Source organism: Tauraco erythrolophus, chromosome 4, assembly GCF_009769465.1.
Source record: "Tauraco erythrolophus isolate bTauEry1 chromosome 4, bTauEry1.pri, whole genome shotgun sequence".
Taxonomy (NCBI): domain Eukaryota; kingdom Metazoa; phylum Chordata; class Aves; order Musophagiformes; family Musophagidae; genus Tauraco; species Tauraco erythrolophus.
This window is the reverse complement of record NC_141468.1, coordinates 70,485,828-70,503,006: the sequence shown is the minus strand read 5'-3', so window position 1 is coordinate 70,503,006 and position 17,179 is coordinate 70,485,828. Positions and strand designations below refer to the sequence as shown.

The 17,179-nt window shown below is 48.4% G+C and overlaps 1 protein-coding gene across 1 annotated transcript in view; it reads left to right on the top strand.

Moving 5' to 3' along the window:
• The first annotated feature begins 2,097 nt into the window (after positions 1-2,097).
• LOC104377487 (sodium- and chloride-dependent betaine transporter) overlaps positions 2,098-17,179 on the top strand; it is a 29,715-nt gene continuing 14,633 nt past the window's right edge. Inside the window, exons 1-7 of the mRNA XM_009984284.2 lie at positions 2,098-2,290; positions 5,806-5,940; positions 7,128-7,268; positions 8,874-8,961; positions 10,580-10,712; positions 13,596-13,730; positions 15,968-16,071. Of these exons, the coding sequence (XP_009982586.2) occupies positions 2,098-2,290; positions 5,806-5,940; positions 7,128-7,268; positions 8,874-8,961; positions 10,580-10,712; positions 13,596-13,730; positions 15,968-16,071 (929 nt within the window). The remainder of the gene's footprint in view (positions 2,291-5,805; positions 5,941-7,127; positions 7,269-8,873; positions 8,962-10,579; positions 10,713-13,595; positions 13,731-15,967; positions 16,072-17,179) is intronic.

The following is a 17,179-nucleotide window of genomic DNA, read 5'->3' as shown; positions in this document are numbered from 1 at the left end:
TGATTATGCTGTCTTGTGTGGAGTAAGCACAAGCATGGCCAACCAGTTCCTGCTCCTGCTTCTCCCTTTCCTCATTGAAAACTACACCAAAACAAGTGTCATGGTGTTTCTAGGATACTGGGACAGTTTGATGTTAGGACCACACTTGCTCTTCTTCCCAGTAATCTCAGACTCCCTGGTAGTCCCTGCTCCCCATGAGATGGCTCATACCCTGATGCTAGCCCAGTGGGAGATGACTGGAGAGAGACTAGGCACAGGATGGAGGGAATGCTTTGCCATCCTGGTGCAAAAGGTTGATGAATAGATTTGGTGGTCCTACCAGGTAGAGAGCATCAAGCATGGTGAGGTCTTGCACATTCTGCTGACTGGGAGAGGTCCCTGGACTGTGCCACCTCCAGAGCCGTGCTTGGACTTTGCCTGGGAGAGAGCAAGCCGATGTTGTCCAGAGCAGATCCAGGGGCAGAGGAAGAGTTAAGTAGCATGGATGATGCAGATTGCCGTCCCTGCTGCTCCTTGGAGATGGACATGTCCCCCTAGGAGGCACGAAAGGAATGATAGATGTGCCATTAAAAAACCTATCAAACCACTAGCAAACTTAGTCTGTAAGTTAATGTGAAGGGACAAACCCCTGATTTCTTGGCACTCGCAGCTGGTGGGAATGGAAGCCTTTAGCAGAGATGCTGCTGTTTTGGAGAGGCTTGTTTCCATTGTAGTTTCCTAATCCCAGCAAGGGAATGCATATCCCTTGCTGATGTCAATGACCCCTTCAAAGGCCAACTTCTGCTCAGTAATGCAGTCAGTGAGATGTAGCTACAGTTAGGACTTCCCTGTCGTAGTTCTTCAGCCACTCTGCTCGTGTTAGGTCTGTGCTTTCTACTGGTCTCACATGTGCATCCCTACCTCAGGTAACTCGTTAGCGCAAGCTTTTGAGGAGAAATTTTTTAGCTAAGTCAAAGGGAACTTTCTCTCTTCATGCAATCAAATTACTGTAAAAAAATACAAAAATGTTGTCAACAAGAAGATTCAGTCTGATCTGTGTGAATTTTGGCTAGATTTAAATCAACTAGCCAAAGGACAATTATGATGCTAAACATAATTCAGGATTTAGTACAGACTGGAGGACGTCTTCCTTGTACCACGCTACAGGCCCAGGGTCATTTAATGTGCCTTCTCCAACTGTGACTTCACTCTGTGTTTCCATGGCTGGGATTTTCCTAGTAATATTTTCACCACAATAATTGAGCTTGTCTAGTCTCAGTACTCCCTTGCCCAGACCTGAAACACCTCACAAGCATGCGGTCTTTTTGCTCATCCCAGGGGCTTTGTTTCCTTGCTCTGTATTCTTTGCAGGGTTGGGCATGGAGGTGGAGGTTTGGTGCTCATGTCTGTTTGCCATTGAAGGGACCCTAGGTCAAATAAGCGTGTGGGAGTTTTCCTCAGGTGGCAGTATGGTAGTGTAACCACCAAGACAGTGCTCCTGGCAATGCCTTGAAGTAAGATGATAGATCATCCATTCTTGTTCAGACTATTAGTCCATAACATTTCTATCCTGCCCTCTGAAACCACTCCAGAGGAGATAGTTGCTGTATAAAGCACACAGAGGAGGGAAACTCCTTCTGCTCCCATGCCTCGCTTCAGCTCCAGCTCCTTTTCTCTTCCTCTGAACTTCTGTTTCCAAAATCCTGGCTGAATTTCCAGCAACAATGGAGATGCGGAGCGTTTAGTCGGGGTGAGGAGGGGCAGATGAATGTGCACTAAGGCTAGTGGTCTGGGAAGGATGAAGGGGGCTGTGGTGGGCGAAGGGCGAATTCAGGGGTGAGTCCAGTGAAGGGGTGATGCAAACGAACCCGTCTCACCTGAACAGTGACCTTTCCTCTGTCCGTTCAGCACCAACTTTCTGTCCCACAGACATAACTTGGGGAAAATGCTTTATGCTGGTGATAAATAAGCCATTTTCCAGAGGAAGAGGGGAACCTCATGATGATAGTAGGAACAGCTGTCTTGTAGTGACTGGTCTTCTCCCGCCTCTTCCCACCAGCGTGTCCCCCAGTAGCTCCCTATGTCCCATGCTCTCTTTTTCCTCTGCCCCACAGAGCCATGACAAGAGCTGCAGCTAAGGAAGGAGAGCGCAATGGGGCCATCACATCTCCCGAAGAGATAAAAAAGGAGGGAATGGAGGAGAGAGGCCAGTGGAGCAGCAAAATGGAGTTCGTGCTGTCTGTGGCCGGGGAGATCATCGGTCTGGGTAATGTGTGGAGGTTCCCGTACCTCTGCTACAAGAATGGTGGTGGTAAGTTCATAGCACAGCATAAGGTATGGAGGCATGACAAGAGATACACACATGCCTGCATCCTTTTCTTCTATGCCTCATGTGCTCCTACATGCACTCCGTTATTCTCTTCTCCAGCAAGTTAGCTCCTGCCAAAACCAGCGAATCTGGCTCCCCAGCAGGTATTGTATCTCAAAGCAGCTCTCCCAGGTTTGGATGCTGAATTGAACTTTAGTAACTCTTTAAGGCTCTTAGGTATCTAGAGAGACAGATGGTCTTCTGAAACCATCACAAAGCTGTGGAGCGGCCAGAAGTCCAGCAGCAACCTTCTTCTACATAATTCCCTTTTCCCACCTTGTGTGTGACTCCCACCTCTCTCAAGCCCTTGTTACAGAGGAGGAAAGGCTTCGATGGTGCTGGTATCCTTGCCAAGGCCTGGTACCTCCTAGAAGGACATTGCTGCCTCTTCCCCAGAAACAGTTTTCCCAGTGGTCAACCCACTGCTAGGGAAATCCATCACCAGGAAGAGTCTATTCCCTTTGCCTTTTGTTTCTTTTTTTTGTAGCTCTCTTTTCCAATAACACTGCAATAAGATCATTACATGGTTAAAAATTGAACTTTCTCATAATAATAAAATGAAACTGGGAAAGAGGAAGGGAATAATTGGCTGTCACTAACTTCTCTTGGTGAATCAAAATCTAACTTTATAAAAGAAAAGGAGGAATAATAAATTACATGTCAAATACAGCAATAACTTCTCTTTTGTTCCTGTTCTCTAGAGACACCTTGAAATAATGCTTTGGGACTTGTATGTTCCCTCCACTTTAAACATCCTTTCTCTGCAGACCATTCCACAAAGGCCTTTCTTTGCCAAGGTGCTGTGAGCTTTCACCAATGGATGAGTGATTCAGCTGTAGTTCGTCCCAGGACTACCAAAATCCTGTTCCCTGTGCTGTTACTGGAGTTTATCCAAATCAAGCAGGAGTCAATACAATGTCTCCTCTGAACCAAATGGGGGGTTGAATAAGAAGACGGTTAAAGAAATGGACTTGAGTTTTTCTTGAACCTGGGATGGTTTTCAGCAGATCCTCCAGTCTCCTCCTTTCTGGTTTTGGTGGTAGGCACTGGAGGCACCAAAAGCAAGTCAGACTGGCACGGGTTAGTAAAGACTAGTGGTGCATCTGATTGAACAGCCCATTCCGCCGTCACACTTTGAGAGAGAAGTCATGGTTTTTGCACGGAAAATTCCTTCCTGAGCTCAGATGATATCTTTGCATAGTTTATGCCTATGTTATCTGGTTCTGTAGTCCCTGCAATTTGTATGCTAATTAGTGTAAGTGAAAAGGCTACTTTTGTTCATTTTAGATATCTATTGAATAACTTTTTTTTTTTTTTAATTAAACTACTCTGCAATATCTAAGGCTGTGATTCAGAGGCCAATAAGGCTAGGCTTGGGAAAGATCAGGATGGGAGAGTCCTTCCCTCGCAGCTCACACACTGCCTTTGCAGAAAGTATTCTACTCCTGTAGAAGGTACATTTCTCTCTCTAGTGCTCTAGGGAAGGAGATGGCCAACAAACTGGTATGGGACAAGGCACTGTCTTTCCCATGACACTCAGAGATAGACTCACTGTTGGAAAAGTCTTTGAAATTGAGAAAAAAAAGACATTTTCCACCTATAAATGTCTCATCCTGTCCCCCCCACCTCAAACTGGAGACTACTGTCCTGTTACCTTTCTCCTCCTTTGGATGTACTGAGATGGTTATAAAGCTGTAAAGTCAGATGTCATAAAAGCAATTGGGCTAACCTGCTCTAATCGTTGCAACTCATCTATGGTTGCACTTTCAAATTTGATCGAATTGCTGAACTTGTTATTGACTCGTAAGGAAAGAGGGTCTCTTTCTGGGGGCTCCTCTCAGGGCTGGGTAACTGGTCTGGAAAAGTTAAGAGAGACAAGACAATAGAGTTATAAGAAAGCCCTCATTGCTCAGAGACCAAAATGGATCAACCTCTGGGACAAATGATATCAGAGGAAAGGTTGTGGGACCTGCTGAAAGGCTCCTCTGTGTGAAAGATAACAAAGCTGTCTTGCAGGTTTGGCATACAGATAGGATGTCTTGCAGCGCTGAAAGCAGCAGCTGCCTCTACTTTAGCATGCGCAGTTCCCATTCCTTGCTCTGCAAGCCTGGACCTACGCTGTGAACCAACCTCCCTCCCTCTGGCCCCAGCCCCCCTGCAGCTACGGCACAGCTGCATTTAGGGGAAATGTGGATGTTGCTTGTTGTTATAACATTGTTGGCTTAGAAAGAAGGGGAAGCGTTCCTAATTGCTAATTGCCATGGGAAGGCGTTTCAGTGCGAACGAGAACGCCTGTGCTGGCAGGGGAGGAGAGGGCCTGGGGGACAACGTCTGGCTCTGCTGAGAAAGGGGCCCTCATCTTGGTTGCAAACTGCCAAGATGCTCTCCAGGCACTGGTGGTGGGAGACAAAAGTTTACTGTATGGAGTGGCAAAGCCTTGACAGTTGTTCCAGAGAGAAGGGTGGTCACCTCGGCCTGTTTGGACGGGAGTGAAAGTGCGAACACCTATACTAATGACGGGGAGAAAGACTGTGAGGTGGTAGAAGGGAGGTCAGCAATGAAACTGAGATCTCAGGAGCAGTTTTGAGCAGAAGAATAAAAGTATTGGGTGTTTTGCTTTGGCAGCAGAACTGAAAAGGAGGGGAAAATAGTTCCGATGGCTGAACAGAGCATAAACCTTTGGGTTTTTGTTTGTATGACTTTTCTGGTTTTGCTGGGCATTGTTTCTGGGAAAAAAACATGCTCTCTCTCCACTCCTTTTTCCTTTTCATCAAGGGTTAATCTGAGGGCTATTTTAGGCTGATTTCTCTTAAAACATTTCTCTATAATTTAATGAAAAAATGAATTTGAAGTAAGAAGTTAAACTTTTTAATTTCGAAAATGCTGGAAAGATACCCTAACCCTATTTCCATTCTTTTGGTGCAAACGGCTTTTCAAATGTGATGTGAAATATGTCTCAAGTAAATTTATATCCTGGCAAATTTATTACTTACCAAGAAATGTTACCAGCCTCCAGGTTTGTATCCTCTGGGCAAATGGGAGTTTTGCTGTGACTCCTGGGAAAGGCAGAACAAATGTGGTTATGTGAAACAAGAATTCCTTTTGCTTTGCCTGACTCCTGCTGAAAGCTAGAATGAGGTCAGGAGGATGAAGCAGGGAGAACTTCTCCAGTGCTGTCTTTTTTTTTTACCCCTTGCCCTGCTACTCCTTACTTCTAGATTTTGGCCGAGACCAAACTCAGAAGTACTGCGGTAGCACAAGAGAGACCACGCTTGTATTTTTTTTCCAAGAAATGATGGTGTTGGAGACCTTGGGTTTTTGGCAGAGGTTGCACAGTTAATTCAGAGAAATACTTACGTTTATTTCACCAAGTCCAGCTGTGGTGCCAGGTATCTGGCAAGGGATGATGAGAAGGTTTTAAAGAGGTTCCTGAGGCAGCATCTCGCCCTTCTCTGCAGGAGCCTTCCTCATCCCTTACCTCATCTTCCTCTTCACCTGTGGGATCCCCTTGTTCTTCCTGGAGACAGCACTGGGGCAGTACACCAGCCAGGGAGGGGTGACAGCCTGGGGGAAGATCTGTCCCATTTTTAAAGGTGAGTCAAGTTACGGGAATTGCTGGCAGCACTTTCCAACAATTAATGACTCAGAGCCTCTTTAGAAATGTTATTCCATTTTATTTTTCTTCCATCTCTACTATCCCTCCCTTCCTCTCTCTCTCAGCCTTGTTGCCTCTCCTGGTGACTGCTGTGTGTGCAGGGGCAGTGCCCCAACCCCTCTGTAGGTGACTGAGGCTGTGTGGTGATGGCTGGGGGCCGTGCTGGTCCAGCCCAGCCACCATCCCTGCTTCAAGATGCTCAGAGCCCAGGAGAGAGGAGAAGCAGGATGGCCAGCAAGCAGTAGGGGAAGGATGGAAGTTCCTAGGCACAAAGGGTTGCACATAGCCCAGGGCAAATACTGAAGAGGGAAGAGGATGAGGAAGACTGGCTGGCTTATGGTGTTTTCCCTGCCTGTTGCTGTGCCCAGGGCTGCTGTGGCAGCATCTGCAGGCTGACATCCTGAAAAGCGGGAGGAATCTCACTGCACGCACTGGTCCAACAGCCCTGAGATGGGCTGGGGTTGTGCTTAAGGCACAGATATAAGAACCGGGACTCCTGGAGCCCTGGGGAAGGATGTTTAATGGCATGAATATGTTAATGAAGGTAACATCGACAATTCGCTTGTCCAGAGGAGAGCTTATTACCCTCGTTTTGCAGACAGAGAAACCTGTGCTCAGGCAGATTAAAGGAGTCGTTGGTTTTGTCAAGCAGTGCTATTTGAAACTCGCTGGTGAGTCCAGGGCCTCCTTTGCTGGAGACCTCTGTGGTCTGACACAGAGCCTGGAGAAGGGCAGCTATGTCATTTCTTTTCTTTCAAGGCTAAAACTGGCTTTCCTACAGGACAGGCAGTGTAATGCTGTGGTGTGGTAGTGGTCAGAAAAAGTCTTCCCGTCAGCAAAAGGTTTTCTCTGTCTGTTCCACTGTAGACCTGTCTAGAACCAACAATGTTTGGTTGTGCACAGACTGTGCACGTAGACAGGAACCAACAATGTTTCATGTCTGCGTGCACAGTCACAAAATCCTTTCTCTTTCCCTGAGGTAGGTCTTGCCCTATTCTCTAGTGAGGCATGTGGTTGGCATTGCACCCTTCTTACCATGCCATGGTCTATGTCTTTGAGGTTAAGCCTGATGTGCTGGAAGCTGGTTGGTAGCCCCATTCTTACCATCTTTGCTTTCCTTCATAGGAGTTGGATATGCCTCACAAGTCATTGAGTGCTATCTGAATATCTACTACATCATCGTCCTGTCCTGGGCACTCTTCTACCTCTTCAGCTCCTTCACAGCAGTGCTACCATGGGCCAGCTGCAATAACCCCTGGAACTCAGGTACACGATCTCTTGGTCAGCTCCTAGCTCCTTCCCAATTCCCAGAAATTATTTGGGTTTTGTAGGAAATGTTTTTTATCCAGATATAAAGCATTAGTGAGCTGCAAAGTGGCTAGGGATTTCTGCAAAGTCGACTGCCTTCATTCACCATGGGCAAGTGCCAGGAAGGGTGCGTGGTATGACCTTACACCTAGCAATAGGGGACAGTAAATCTATTTCCACATGGAGATGTTCTGGCTTTCACTGAAAAACATGCATTTTCTGGAAAGTGGGAGAGGTAGGTGTGTTGGGAGAGTTTTCAATCCAATCTAGAGTCCTCCTCACGTGGCAGAATGGTACATTCTGCTCACATGTAGCTCTGGTACAACAATTTATCTTCCAGTTCCCTTACTCTACCCCACTCCTTCAGAGTTACTGGGACAGTTGCTGTCATGTACTGAACAGTTTTCTTTGTGCCCTCAACTTTTGGCTAAATCAGACCAAGCCTGCACTGGAGGATTTTGCCAATGCAGGTCTCCCAAAGCAGTAACCAGTAACACAAAACTCTAAAGGCACTTTTTTTCTGGTCTAATCACATCCATACAAACCTCTATACTATTACATTGGCCAAGGGTCTCATCTCCTCATGCCCACAATTCACATAACAGTGTCCCACCGAGAAGACCTGGCTTTGGTTTTATTCAAGGCACTTGGGCTCTGCCTGGGAAGATGAGGTAGATGTGAAATAATCCTCATGGATCTGATGTCCTTGACAGGCCTTTTTTACCATGTTGAACAGGTTTCGCTTTCAGTGGAAAGCCAGGCTGGAAAGAGCTTTGGCGGCAGCTTGATTCCCTCCCTTTTTCTCTTGGGTCAGATGATTAATTTCTGTGATGTGTTAAATTTCTCCACCCTATGGGCCATTCACTCACAGCTTCCTCTGCCCCTTCATCCCAGCAGAGTTAACCAGACTTTTAAGCAGTGGTTCTGATTCCTTCAGCTCCTGCAACATGGGTTTGTTCATGAGGCAAGCCACAGATGTTCTCTTGACAGGCACAAGCTCCCCAGCCAGAGCTGGGCTTTCTCGGTTTTCCAGTGGATTGTCTTTTGCTTGCCAAATGCAAGATGAGGTGCATTTCTTGGATGCACAGCATCTCCTGTGTTTTTAGTAATTTCATGCTATGTGACAGGGTTGTAGACGGTGGAGTGGAACATGAAGGCATCTATGTTGTGTGTGAACATATGTGTGCATGTATGGACAGGGAATGGTGTGTAGTGTGGGAGGAGAATAGGATTTCCTATCCTGGCTACTCACAGTGGCTATCCCTCAATAATCTATATTTTCCAGCCATCTGGTTTCCATTTGGCAGGGAATTGCTCTCTGCTTCGCCTCCCCCTTCCTGAAGCCCTCTGGCTACCACTGGATTGAGATTTGTAGCTGGGGAGAGACCAAGTTTAATGAGATGCTTAATGAGATGCAAGAGTTTAATGAGATGCTCTATAGCACGGGGTGAAGGGTCTGTGTGCTGCCAGAGTGAGGGTTACAATACAGAGGGGAAGGAGCTTTCCTCATGGAGGAGCCTTGGAGAATTTCTCTGGCTCATCGGCTTCCTTTTCTTTTGGTAGATCTCTGTGTGGACATTCTGAATAGCTCCAGCTTGGACAACAGGACCATGCCTGCGAACGCCACCTCCCCAATGATTGAGTTTTGGGAGTATGTGATCGCTTTCACCCTGTTCAGGCTCCTTTCTCATTCAAAGGCTGCAGCTGTAGGAGATTCCGGGCGGAGGGCTGTGCGGCTCTGTAGGACCAAGTGAGGTGCCACATGTCAGACCCGAAAATGGAGAGCACAGTACACGGAGCTGCCAAGGAGATTGGCAGAGTGCTCAGGAGCATGAGAACTAGATACACCCCGAAGGCTGCTTGCAGTGTGCCTGCCCAGGGGTGCTCATATGCACACACACACAGGCGTGTTCCCTTTCTGGCACTGAGGTTCTTGGGTGAGAGTGGCCATAGAAAGAGGCACCAAAAGAAGATGACGGCTTGCTGTAAACACGGGGTACTTGTATTGGGCGTTGCAGGCTACTGTTGGCAAGCAAGCATGAGACACCAGGGCAGACTGAACAGTCCTCTACAGTGAAACAGAAAGGGACAAAACTGCCTTTTCCGTTCTTCTGACCATATCTTGCTTGGTGCCTAAGGAAAGTGATCCATCAGGCTGCTCAGGCTCATCCCTGGAGAGCAGGGATCTGAGGTGCATGTGTGAGATGTCAGAGAGGAGTTCGGGGAAGTTTGGTCATGGGGCTGGAGGCAATAAAACATCTCTGAGGGAGGGGTCCTGCAGCAGGCCAGACAGTGTCCCAGAGAGGGTCATCACTGCAGCTTGGAGAGGCTGAAACAGCTGCCGAGGCCACACTAGCTCTCCACACTCAACTGAGGAAGGTCTCATAAAGGAGAGGAGTGCCATGGACTCAGCTTCAGCAGTAATTTTTTTTTCCTCATTTATGACCCCTAAAGTTCCTCCAAGAGGGTTGAGTGTCCTTTGTTCCTTGCAGCCACCACAGGGCACGTAGAAGGTGATATGCTCCCATGGATGCAGAAAGAGTCTGCACAGTGCTGGACTCATTCTCCTGCCCTATTCTTTGCACATACTGTTTAACGAGAGCTGTGATCCCTCTGAAATGATTGTTCAGGTTTTCTGCAGAGGCAAGACAAGGCAAGGGGCGAGGATGCTCTGAGGGGACTGGTTTTGAGGAGGGCGTGCAGAGGAATCTTAAGTGTGGGGTTGGACTTCTGGGGACTGCATGAGCTGCAGTGCTGAGCTCTCATGTGACCCACCTTCAAGATGGCAAGTCTTCAAGCAATGAGGCTGAAAGAAGGGCATGGGAATCATAAAGGCCATTTATGCTTATATATGGGTGTACATAATATACAGAGAGGCCAGAGGAAGAGTGGTGGCCATAGGGTGATGATGACATTGGTGGCCTGCTTTGGATTGGGTAGTGTCTGCTGGGCAGCTGCCAGGGTCAGGGAGCAATGGGGAGCAGGTGGTGATTTTGTGTTGCATGGGTCCGATGGGCATGGCGCCATGGGCTTGGAGAGTGGGAGGGCTCAGGCCAGCTACAGGGCTTGGTGAAACAGCAACAGCATCAGCAGGAACAACAGAGAGGGAGCCCTAGGCAGAGCTGGGGTGATTCGAATGGCTGGGAGCTCTGGGTAGATGTGTTGTGGATAGTCTGTTAAGTCTTTGGATGGGTAATATGGGAAAGGTCTGTACGGATGAGTGGGGTCTGGGTGTTAATGCTTCTCTCCCTGTCCCTGGACACCGGCAGGAAGCGAGTCCTGGGGCTCACGGATGGTATTGACAAACTGGGCACTGTGCGCTGGGAGCTGGCTCTGTGTCTCCTGCTGGCGTGGATCATCTGCTACTTCTGCATCTGGAAAGGGGTCAAGTCCACAGGCAAAGTAGGAACAGAGATCATCCTCCTGGTCCATAAGCCTCCTTGTACCCATCTAACATTTCTTTCCCAATCTCTTTTCTCTTTTCATGAAGTAGAGGCAGGAGACACAAAGCACAAAGTCAAACCTAAAAGCTGATGGGGCCGTAGTGATTTACACTGGTTGTTTTTGACCCACAAGAGGAAGAATAAAAGAGCAGGTCAAACAGAGAGAGGAGAACAGGGAAAGAGCTGGGAACTAAGGGGAGTCTTGAGTCGGCTTTTGCCTTGCAGATAACCACAGCAGCTAATGAATACTCTCCAGGTGCCCTTGGGAACCATCCACTCGCTAGTCATGTTGTGGCTTGCCGGCATTTTTAACAAGATCCTCTGCAGTGGCAAACTTCCTATCTCTGGCAATAATTTAACACTTGAGAAAAATAGACAAGCTGCTGCCTGTAACCAGCTCAGTGAATAGATAATGAAGCTCTCCTACTTCTTTATTCTACAAAATACTTGGAGTGGGAGACGTGTCCTTGTGCTCTCCTTTGTACGCTCTCTTGGCTCCGCGGTTTTTAGCTCAGCAGGTCGCTTTCTGCATTTTCCTAGTGAGGCTGGAGCCAATGCTCCCTGCTGAGGCTGGAGCCGATGCTCCCTGCTGACGTTGATCCCATAGATCAGGTGGACTGGTTATCCTTCTGGAGTCAATGAGTGTGTGTTGTCTTGAGGTGAGTGTTAGGGATGTTGCTATGGCCTTGACTTGCTCAGGACCTCCTTCCTTCCTGGAGCTGTGATGAGATGGGTGGATCATTAATGATGGTTGGGTCTTGGGGATGTCCCAATAGCAAAGGGAGGGAAACCAATTTCTGCAACAGACTTCTTCCTTCAAATCACTATCCCTAGTATTGGCAGATGCTCCCTGTAGTACTGGACACCCGTGTTTCATTGTCAAATCCCATCTCCCACCTGGGTATCCATCTTAACAGCGCAAGACAATAGCTTGCTCTGCTCCCTAGGTTTCTCCCAGTCTTTGCTGATGACTCTGGCTCTTGCTGGTGCTGACCTGCTGTCCACCATTTCTCAAGGAGGGAGGGCCAGATGCCACATCTGCAGGGAGAGGGGATGCTCTGCATTTTAAATCTTAAATCTCTGATGCTCTCTGGTTTAAGGACCACAGTGCTATCTTCACAAAAGGTATCACTCCGATCTCAGGAGATTGGGTCTGAGAGGCTGTTTGATCCACATGGAAGTGTAGTTAAGTCATCCCAGGTTGCCTTCAGCTCTCAGCCCTCTCCACTGAGTCTCTCCTTTGCTTGATACTGCCCCGGTGTGCAGAGCTTGCCTGCACAGGGAGAACACTAAAGAAGTTCAGTCAAGCTGGTTGGGCCAATTGGGTTTGACAAAGTCAGACCAGAAAGTAAGAGGAAACAGTGAGTGCAGACACTAGCTGGAATGGTTTTCCTGGGGCCACAGAAGATTTTTTTCCATCACAAGTTTTAGGATACAGGGCTTACTTTTTATCACCCAGATGTTATGGACATGGTGCAGTAACACAGGGTGGGTTTTTCTGTCCTGAGACATACCACAGGTCAGACAGGCCAGTTGTCGTCTCTGCAGGTAGTAATTTTGAGTTTTACAGGGGCACTGTCAAAAAAATCAGCTCCTTCCTTCTTTTCCCTAACCGACTACATATTAGGATAAGCAGTAGGGAGATCCCAGGAGTTCTGAGTAGGTGCATAATTTGGTTTAACAGCTGCAGAGTAAACAGGATGTTGTGCTTGACTGAGAGACTGCTCTAATCGGATAACCCTGCCAGACCCTTCTGTTTATGCTTCTGTGATTTAAGGAGTCCAAACTTAAAAGAAACAATAGCAACCTCAGGAAAATAATTTCAAATAACTCTGTGAAGACTCATTTTCTTTAAGAGCTTTTTTCTTTAATGCATTTTGCCGACTCTTGTGCTCTTTCCATGTTTCCTTTCCTTATGCGTTCAGCTGATGTGTATAAACGTTCCCCAGAAGTGATTTCTGAAGGTAGATTGTAGTACTTGTGCCAAAAGCGCTTGTGTTCTCATTCAATGGGGGAACAGCAAAAGTGCCACGTACTGTGACTTATTCGGCCAATTATCATGAAGCAGAAAAAACATCATTTTAGGCCCCTTGCTATGGATCCATAGAGTAAACAAGCCTTCGCATTACTTGGATGAATTTTAATAATGAATAAATGCTAGGAAGTTGTAACTTGCTCAGGGATATTTTGCAAATAGAAAAAAAAAGTTACGTTAGGCAATGGAGATGATTAATTCTACTGTAATATTTGTTTACGTCACACAGAAGAAAAAGTGAAAAGAAAGTTTTACAAAAATAATGGTCTACATTTTCTTTAAAGGCTTTGAGGTGCCTCCACTTTTTAGCTGTGAGCTCAGAGGCATTGAAGGGATGAGAGAGCTGCATGAGCACCCCTGGATATGAGACCCCTCAGAGGTGTCTCAAATTGGGCAGCAAAAGTTGCTATTTAATTTGGAAAACTCTTGCTGGGAATAGGACCATTTTAATAACTCCTCATTAAAACTCAGTGACAAGACGAAACCTGGGTTTCTTCTGCAGCTCTAGAAAGATGAAGAGAACAGCTTGAGAGCAGGGAAATTACACTGACTGGAAAGAGAAAATAAAGCAAAACAACCAGTGGTAGAGCCTTGAGTGAGGAGCAAAATGTAGATTAACTAAATCACCGGTGAGATGTAACCTTGATTAATTTCTTTCCCACCTCTCTTCTATGCTAGCAGTAGCAGCTATAGCCAACAGCAGAGTCCAGGGATGTTTGCCGGGGTGGGGACCTGCAGATGAGACAAGATGGTTCCTGCACCCTCTCCCCGCTGACCCTCTCTCCTCTTGTTTCTCCGTGCCCGCAGGTTGTTTACTTCACTGCTACCTTCCCGTACCTGATGCTTATCATCCTGCTTGTGCGAGGAGTCACACTGCCGGGTGCTGCCGAGGGGATCATCTTCTACCTGAAGCCAGACATTTCCAGGCTGGCAGACCCACAGGTGGGTGGGGGTCAGGCAAGTCCTGGCCACAGGAAGGTTTCCAGCGCCCTGGCCCTTGGGTCTGCTTCTAGCTGAGGATCTAGCTGTCTTCTCTGAAAGGAGACCAGTGAACCATTGAGATCTCCTTAAAAGAGCTGAGAGGGGTCTAGTCCCCCTGCACAGCACAGCCTTTTTGCTCGTGTATCTGCAACATATGGGCATATTAGGCCATTTCCACTCATGGGCTCAGCAAAATCAGGAGAGTATATGAGACGTTCAGCATGTAACAGATGGTTTTGCTGGGTCTTAAATGCAAATAATTAAGGAAGGGAGGGGAAATGATCTACCACTTTTCGTTTCTTCTGGCCTGGTTAGCACTTTGTTTGGCTCCAACAGGGCCCTCCCAGGGAGTGCAGGGCCCCTGTGCTTGAGGAGACACGGTACATGCAGGTAATGTCGACTGTGCAGCAGGTTTGCCTCACCTGTCCCAGGGTGTCCCCGGTCCTACTCACTTGTGTCAGGGTCTGGCCAAAGGGAGCACGTCAGCCCCTGCCACCACTTGCTGGAGCTCGTGGTAACACTGCCTGGCAGGGAGGATGCTGTGTACCCAGGGAGGGCAAGTCCAATTAAGGCAGGGATTGCAGCCAAACCCAGGACCTGCAAGGTAGCCCAAGTTGGCAGGAGGTGGGCAGCACCCTTGGGGGCTGCATAGGGCAGGTGGCAGGACCACCCTCCTTGAAGCATCACCCCGAGGTGTCTGCTCCGGCATCTTTCTGTAGCAGCAGGTTGCTTCCCTTCCTTCCCCACGTGGGCTCAGCAACACTGTGCAGGCTGCCTCCCTCATCCCAGGGAGGTGCTAATGCAGATACCACCCCCTGCCCCCCCGAAGACCATTTAAATGCACTGCTGCTAATTATTCCACCGCTGAATCTTTTAACGGAGGCAGCCAAGAAATCTGCTTAGCCCACAGTCTCAGCTTACCTCCCGCATCTTCCCAGATGGCCAAAGCCCCAACTGCTCCCAAACCAGCTGCCAAACACGCTGTCTTCCCCCACATGGCTTTCAGATGCAATTATGTGTTGTCAATACAAAATCTGTGGTGCGCTGAACGCAAAGAGCCAGCTGAACGTAAATGGCATTTTAATATCAAAATAAATAACGGGAGTGACTGGAGCTGACTGTGTTTTGTCCATGGTCAGAGCTTATTCACTGAAAACCTCCCTGCCTTCCATGGTTTACCTAAAGCCGACATGGTCTTTCCAGGCTGCTGCAACCCTGCGCAGCAGGAGTGAGAGATCCTGCCGCTGAGTTTAGGCAGACTGTGGGGCTTTGGTGTAAAGCAGGGTGCATGCCCGTGCCCATAGCGCTCCCACGTACGTGCGTATCTGTGAGATCTCCATGTGAATTTAAGCAGCAATGCCTGGGATGGGATTTTTTGAAGGCTCCCAAACTGCAGCTACCTGGATGTCTGCCACTGGGGGCTGCTTAGAGGAAAAAGAGGGTGGGAGGGACGGCACAGCCAAACAGAAAGGTGGGCTGTTTTCCTGCCTGCAGCTCAGGGCTCTCCCTGGAAGGGCAGGGAGCGGTGCTGCAGTTCAGCCCCCAACACACGGAGTGAACAAGGGACTCCTCCGTGGGGGAGAGGGCTGGGGCGGGGGTGAACAAGCCCACTCACTTCTTCCCATGCAATGCCAGAGCAAAGAGGAACCTGGGTCCATGACGCCCCACCGGCTTGAAATCCCTCAGTCTGACAATTTTTCTCCACTTTCATCTGTATTATGGCCTCAGAGCTGTGAAAACCAGATTTCGGAGCAGGTAGCTGCATGCACTGATCATGCAGAGGACTCACTGGTCCTCTCTTGGGAAGCCTCACCAGTGGTTCTGTGAACCCTGAGCCACTTAGGGACCACAGATGCCTGCAGTGCCAACTTCAGCCAGAGCCATGCTAGCAGAGATGCCATCTCCACCCAGAAAGCAAAGGTGGGGGATGGAGAAATGGTGTCAGGCATCAATCAGTGCCCTTTGTCACTTTAAGTGGGATGTGAAAACATGGTCCCCTCGGGAAACTTTTTCTGGAGGACTTTCTGTGCTGTAGCTCAGTTTTTACAGAGAGATATCCCAGTTTCTGCGCCCACTGAGCCCCTCTCTGTCTCATGGGCTTTGTTCTGCACTGAGGGGAGAGGTTGTTGCTAGGCAGGGCATAGCCATTTCTTTATCTTGTTGCCAGGTCTGGAGACCACTGACCTTCTCTGTTCCAGGTCTGGATGGATGCAGGCACTCAGATCCTCTTCTCTTATGCCATTTGCCAGGGATGCCTGACAGCTCTGGGCAGCTACAACAAATATAACAACGACTGTTACAGGTAAGAGGAGCCTGGACTCCACACATCCTTCTGGAAATGTGCTTGGAGACAATGAGCACAGAGCTTCATCTGAGGCAGCCTCCTCTCCCCAGGGGAGACCTTGGGTCATGCTGATTTGGCTAACGAGCTGCTCAGAGTGTGGAAGTTGCAGAGGACTCAGTGTAGTAATGGAGAGTGGCTAAGGGAACACAAGAGCTCCAGAAAATGGTTTTAGTAGTGCTCTCCCATGTGAGTCTACTTGGAAACAGGAGAGATTGCTAGAGGAGGAGAAGGAATGAAAATGTAGAGTGTCTCCAGCCACTGTGGAGGCACCACAGCCTATTTTGACAGAGTGAGCGAGCAGGGGTGGCACAGCTGACCCTGCTGTCACTTTCTAGGCAGGGGAGATGGTTCAAAGATCACGGCTGGCCCCCCTGTCTCCAGTGCTTCACTACCGTCAGGGTAACGTACTGCCAGTGGCATTCTGATCCTCTCAGGAAGATTAATCAAGTCTGTCTGGCCTCCTCCTTGCCCTTGGATTACAAATCTATTTTATCCATGTCTGACACAGAGCTCAGTGAAGTCATCAGGACCATTTCTGACACCTTCCACAGAGCCTGAAGGAGAGGGAGCTTTGTTATTCCTTCATATATTGCTCTGGCATGGATGGGAAAATGTAATGGTACTCTGGAGACATCAATCATCTCTCCTCTCCTTCCGTTCTCCAGTGGGTACTGCCACGGCTGTTGGTCAGGCAATTAATACTTTCCCCTGGCTCTCCTGAAATGTATCTGTCACCAGTAGAACGGTGTGCTGACGCCTTCCTCTAGCACCTTAGGTGCCTTGGACTGGCAGCTTAGCTCTGGATGGCTCTCCAGCCCAAATGAGTTGCCCCATAGCAGCTGATGCTGTGAGCCAGGTCTGGTGGCTGCCCAGGCAGGATTCCAGGGTGTGAGGTTTCCAGCCCAGCCAGCTCAGGCTCCCCATTTTTGCAGGCAGCAAGTGCACAAATGTTTCAGGACAAGTGGCATAGCTCACTCCAGCCTCCATCTGAGCACAGTTAATAAAGACCTTGTTGGGTGAGGATTTTTGTTAACCCATTAGTCCTTGTTTTACCAGACCTGCTGAA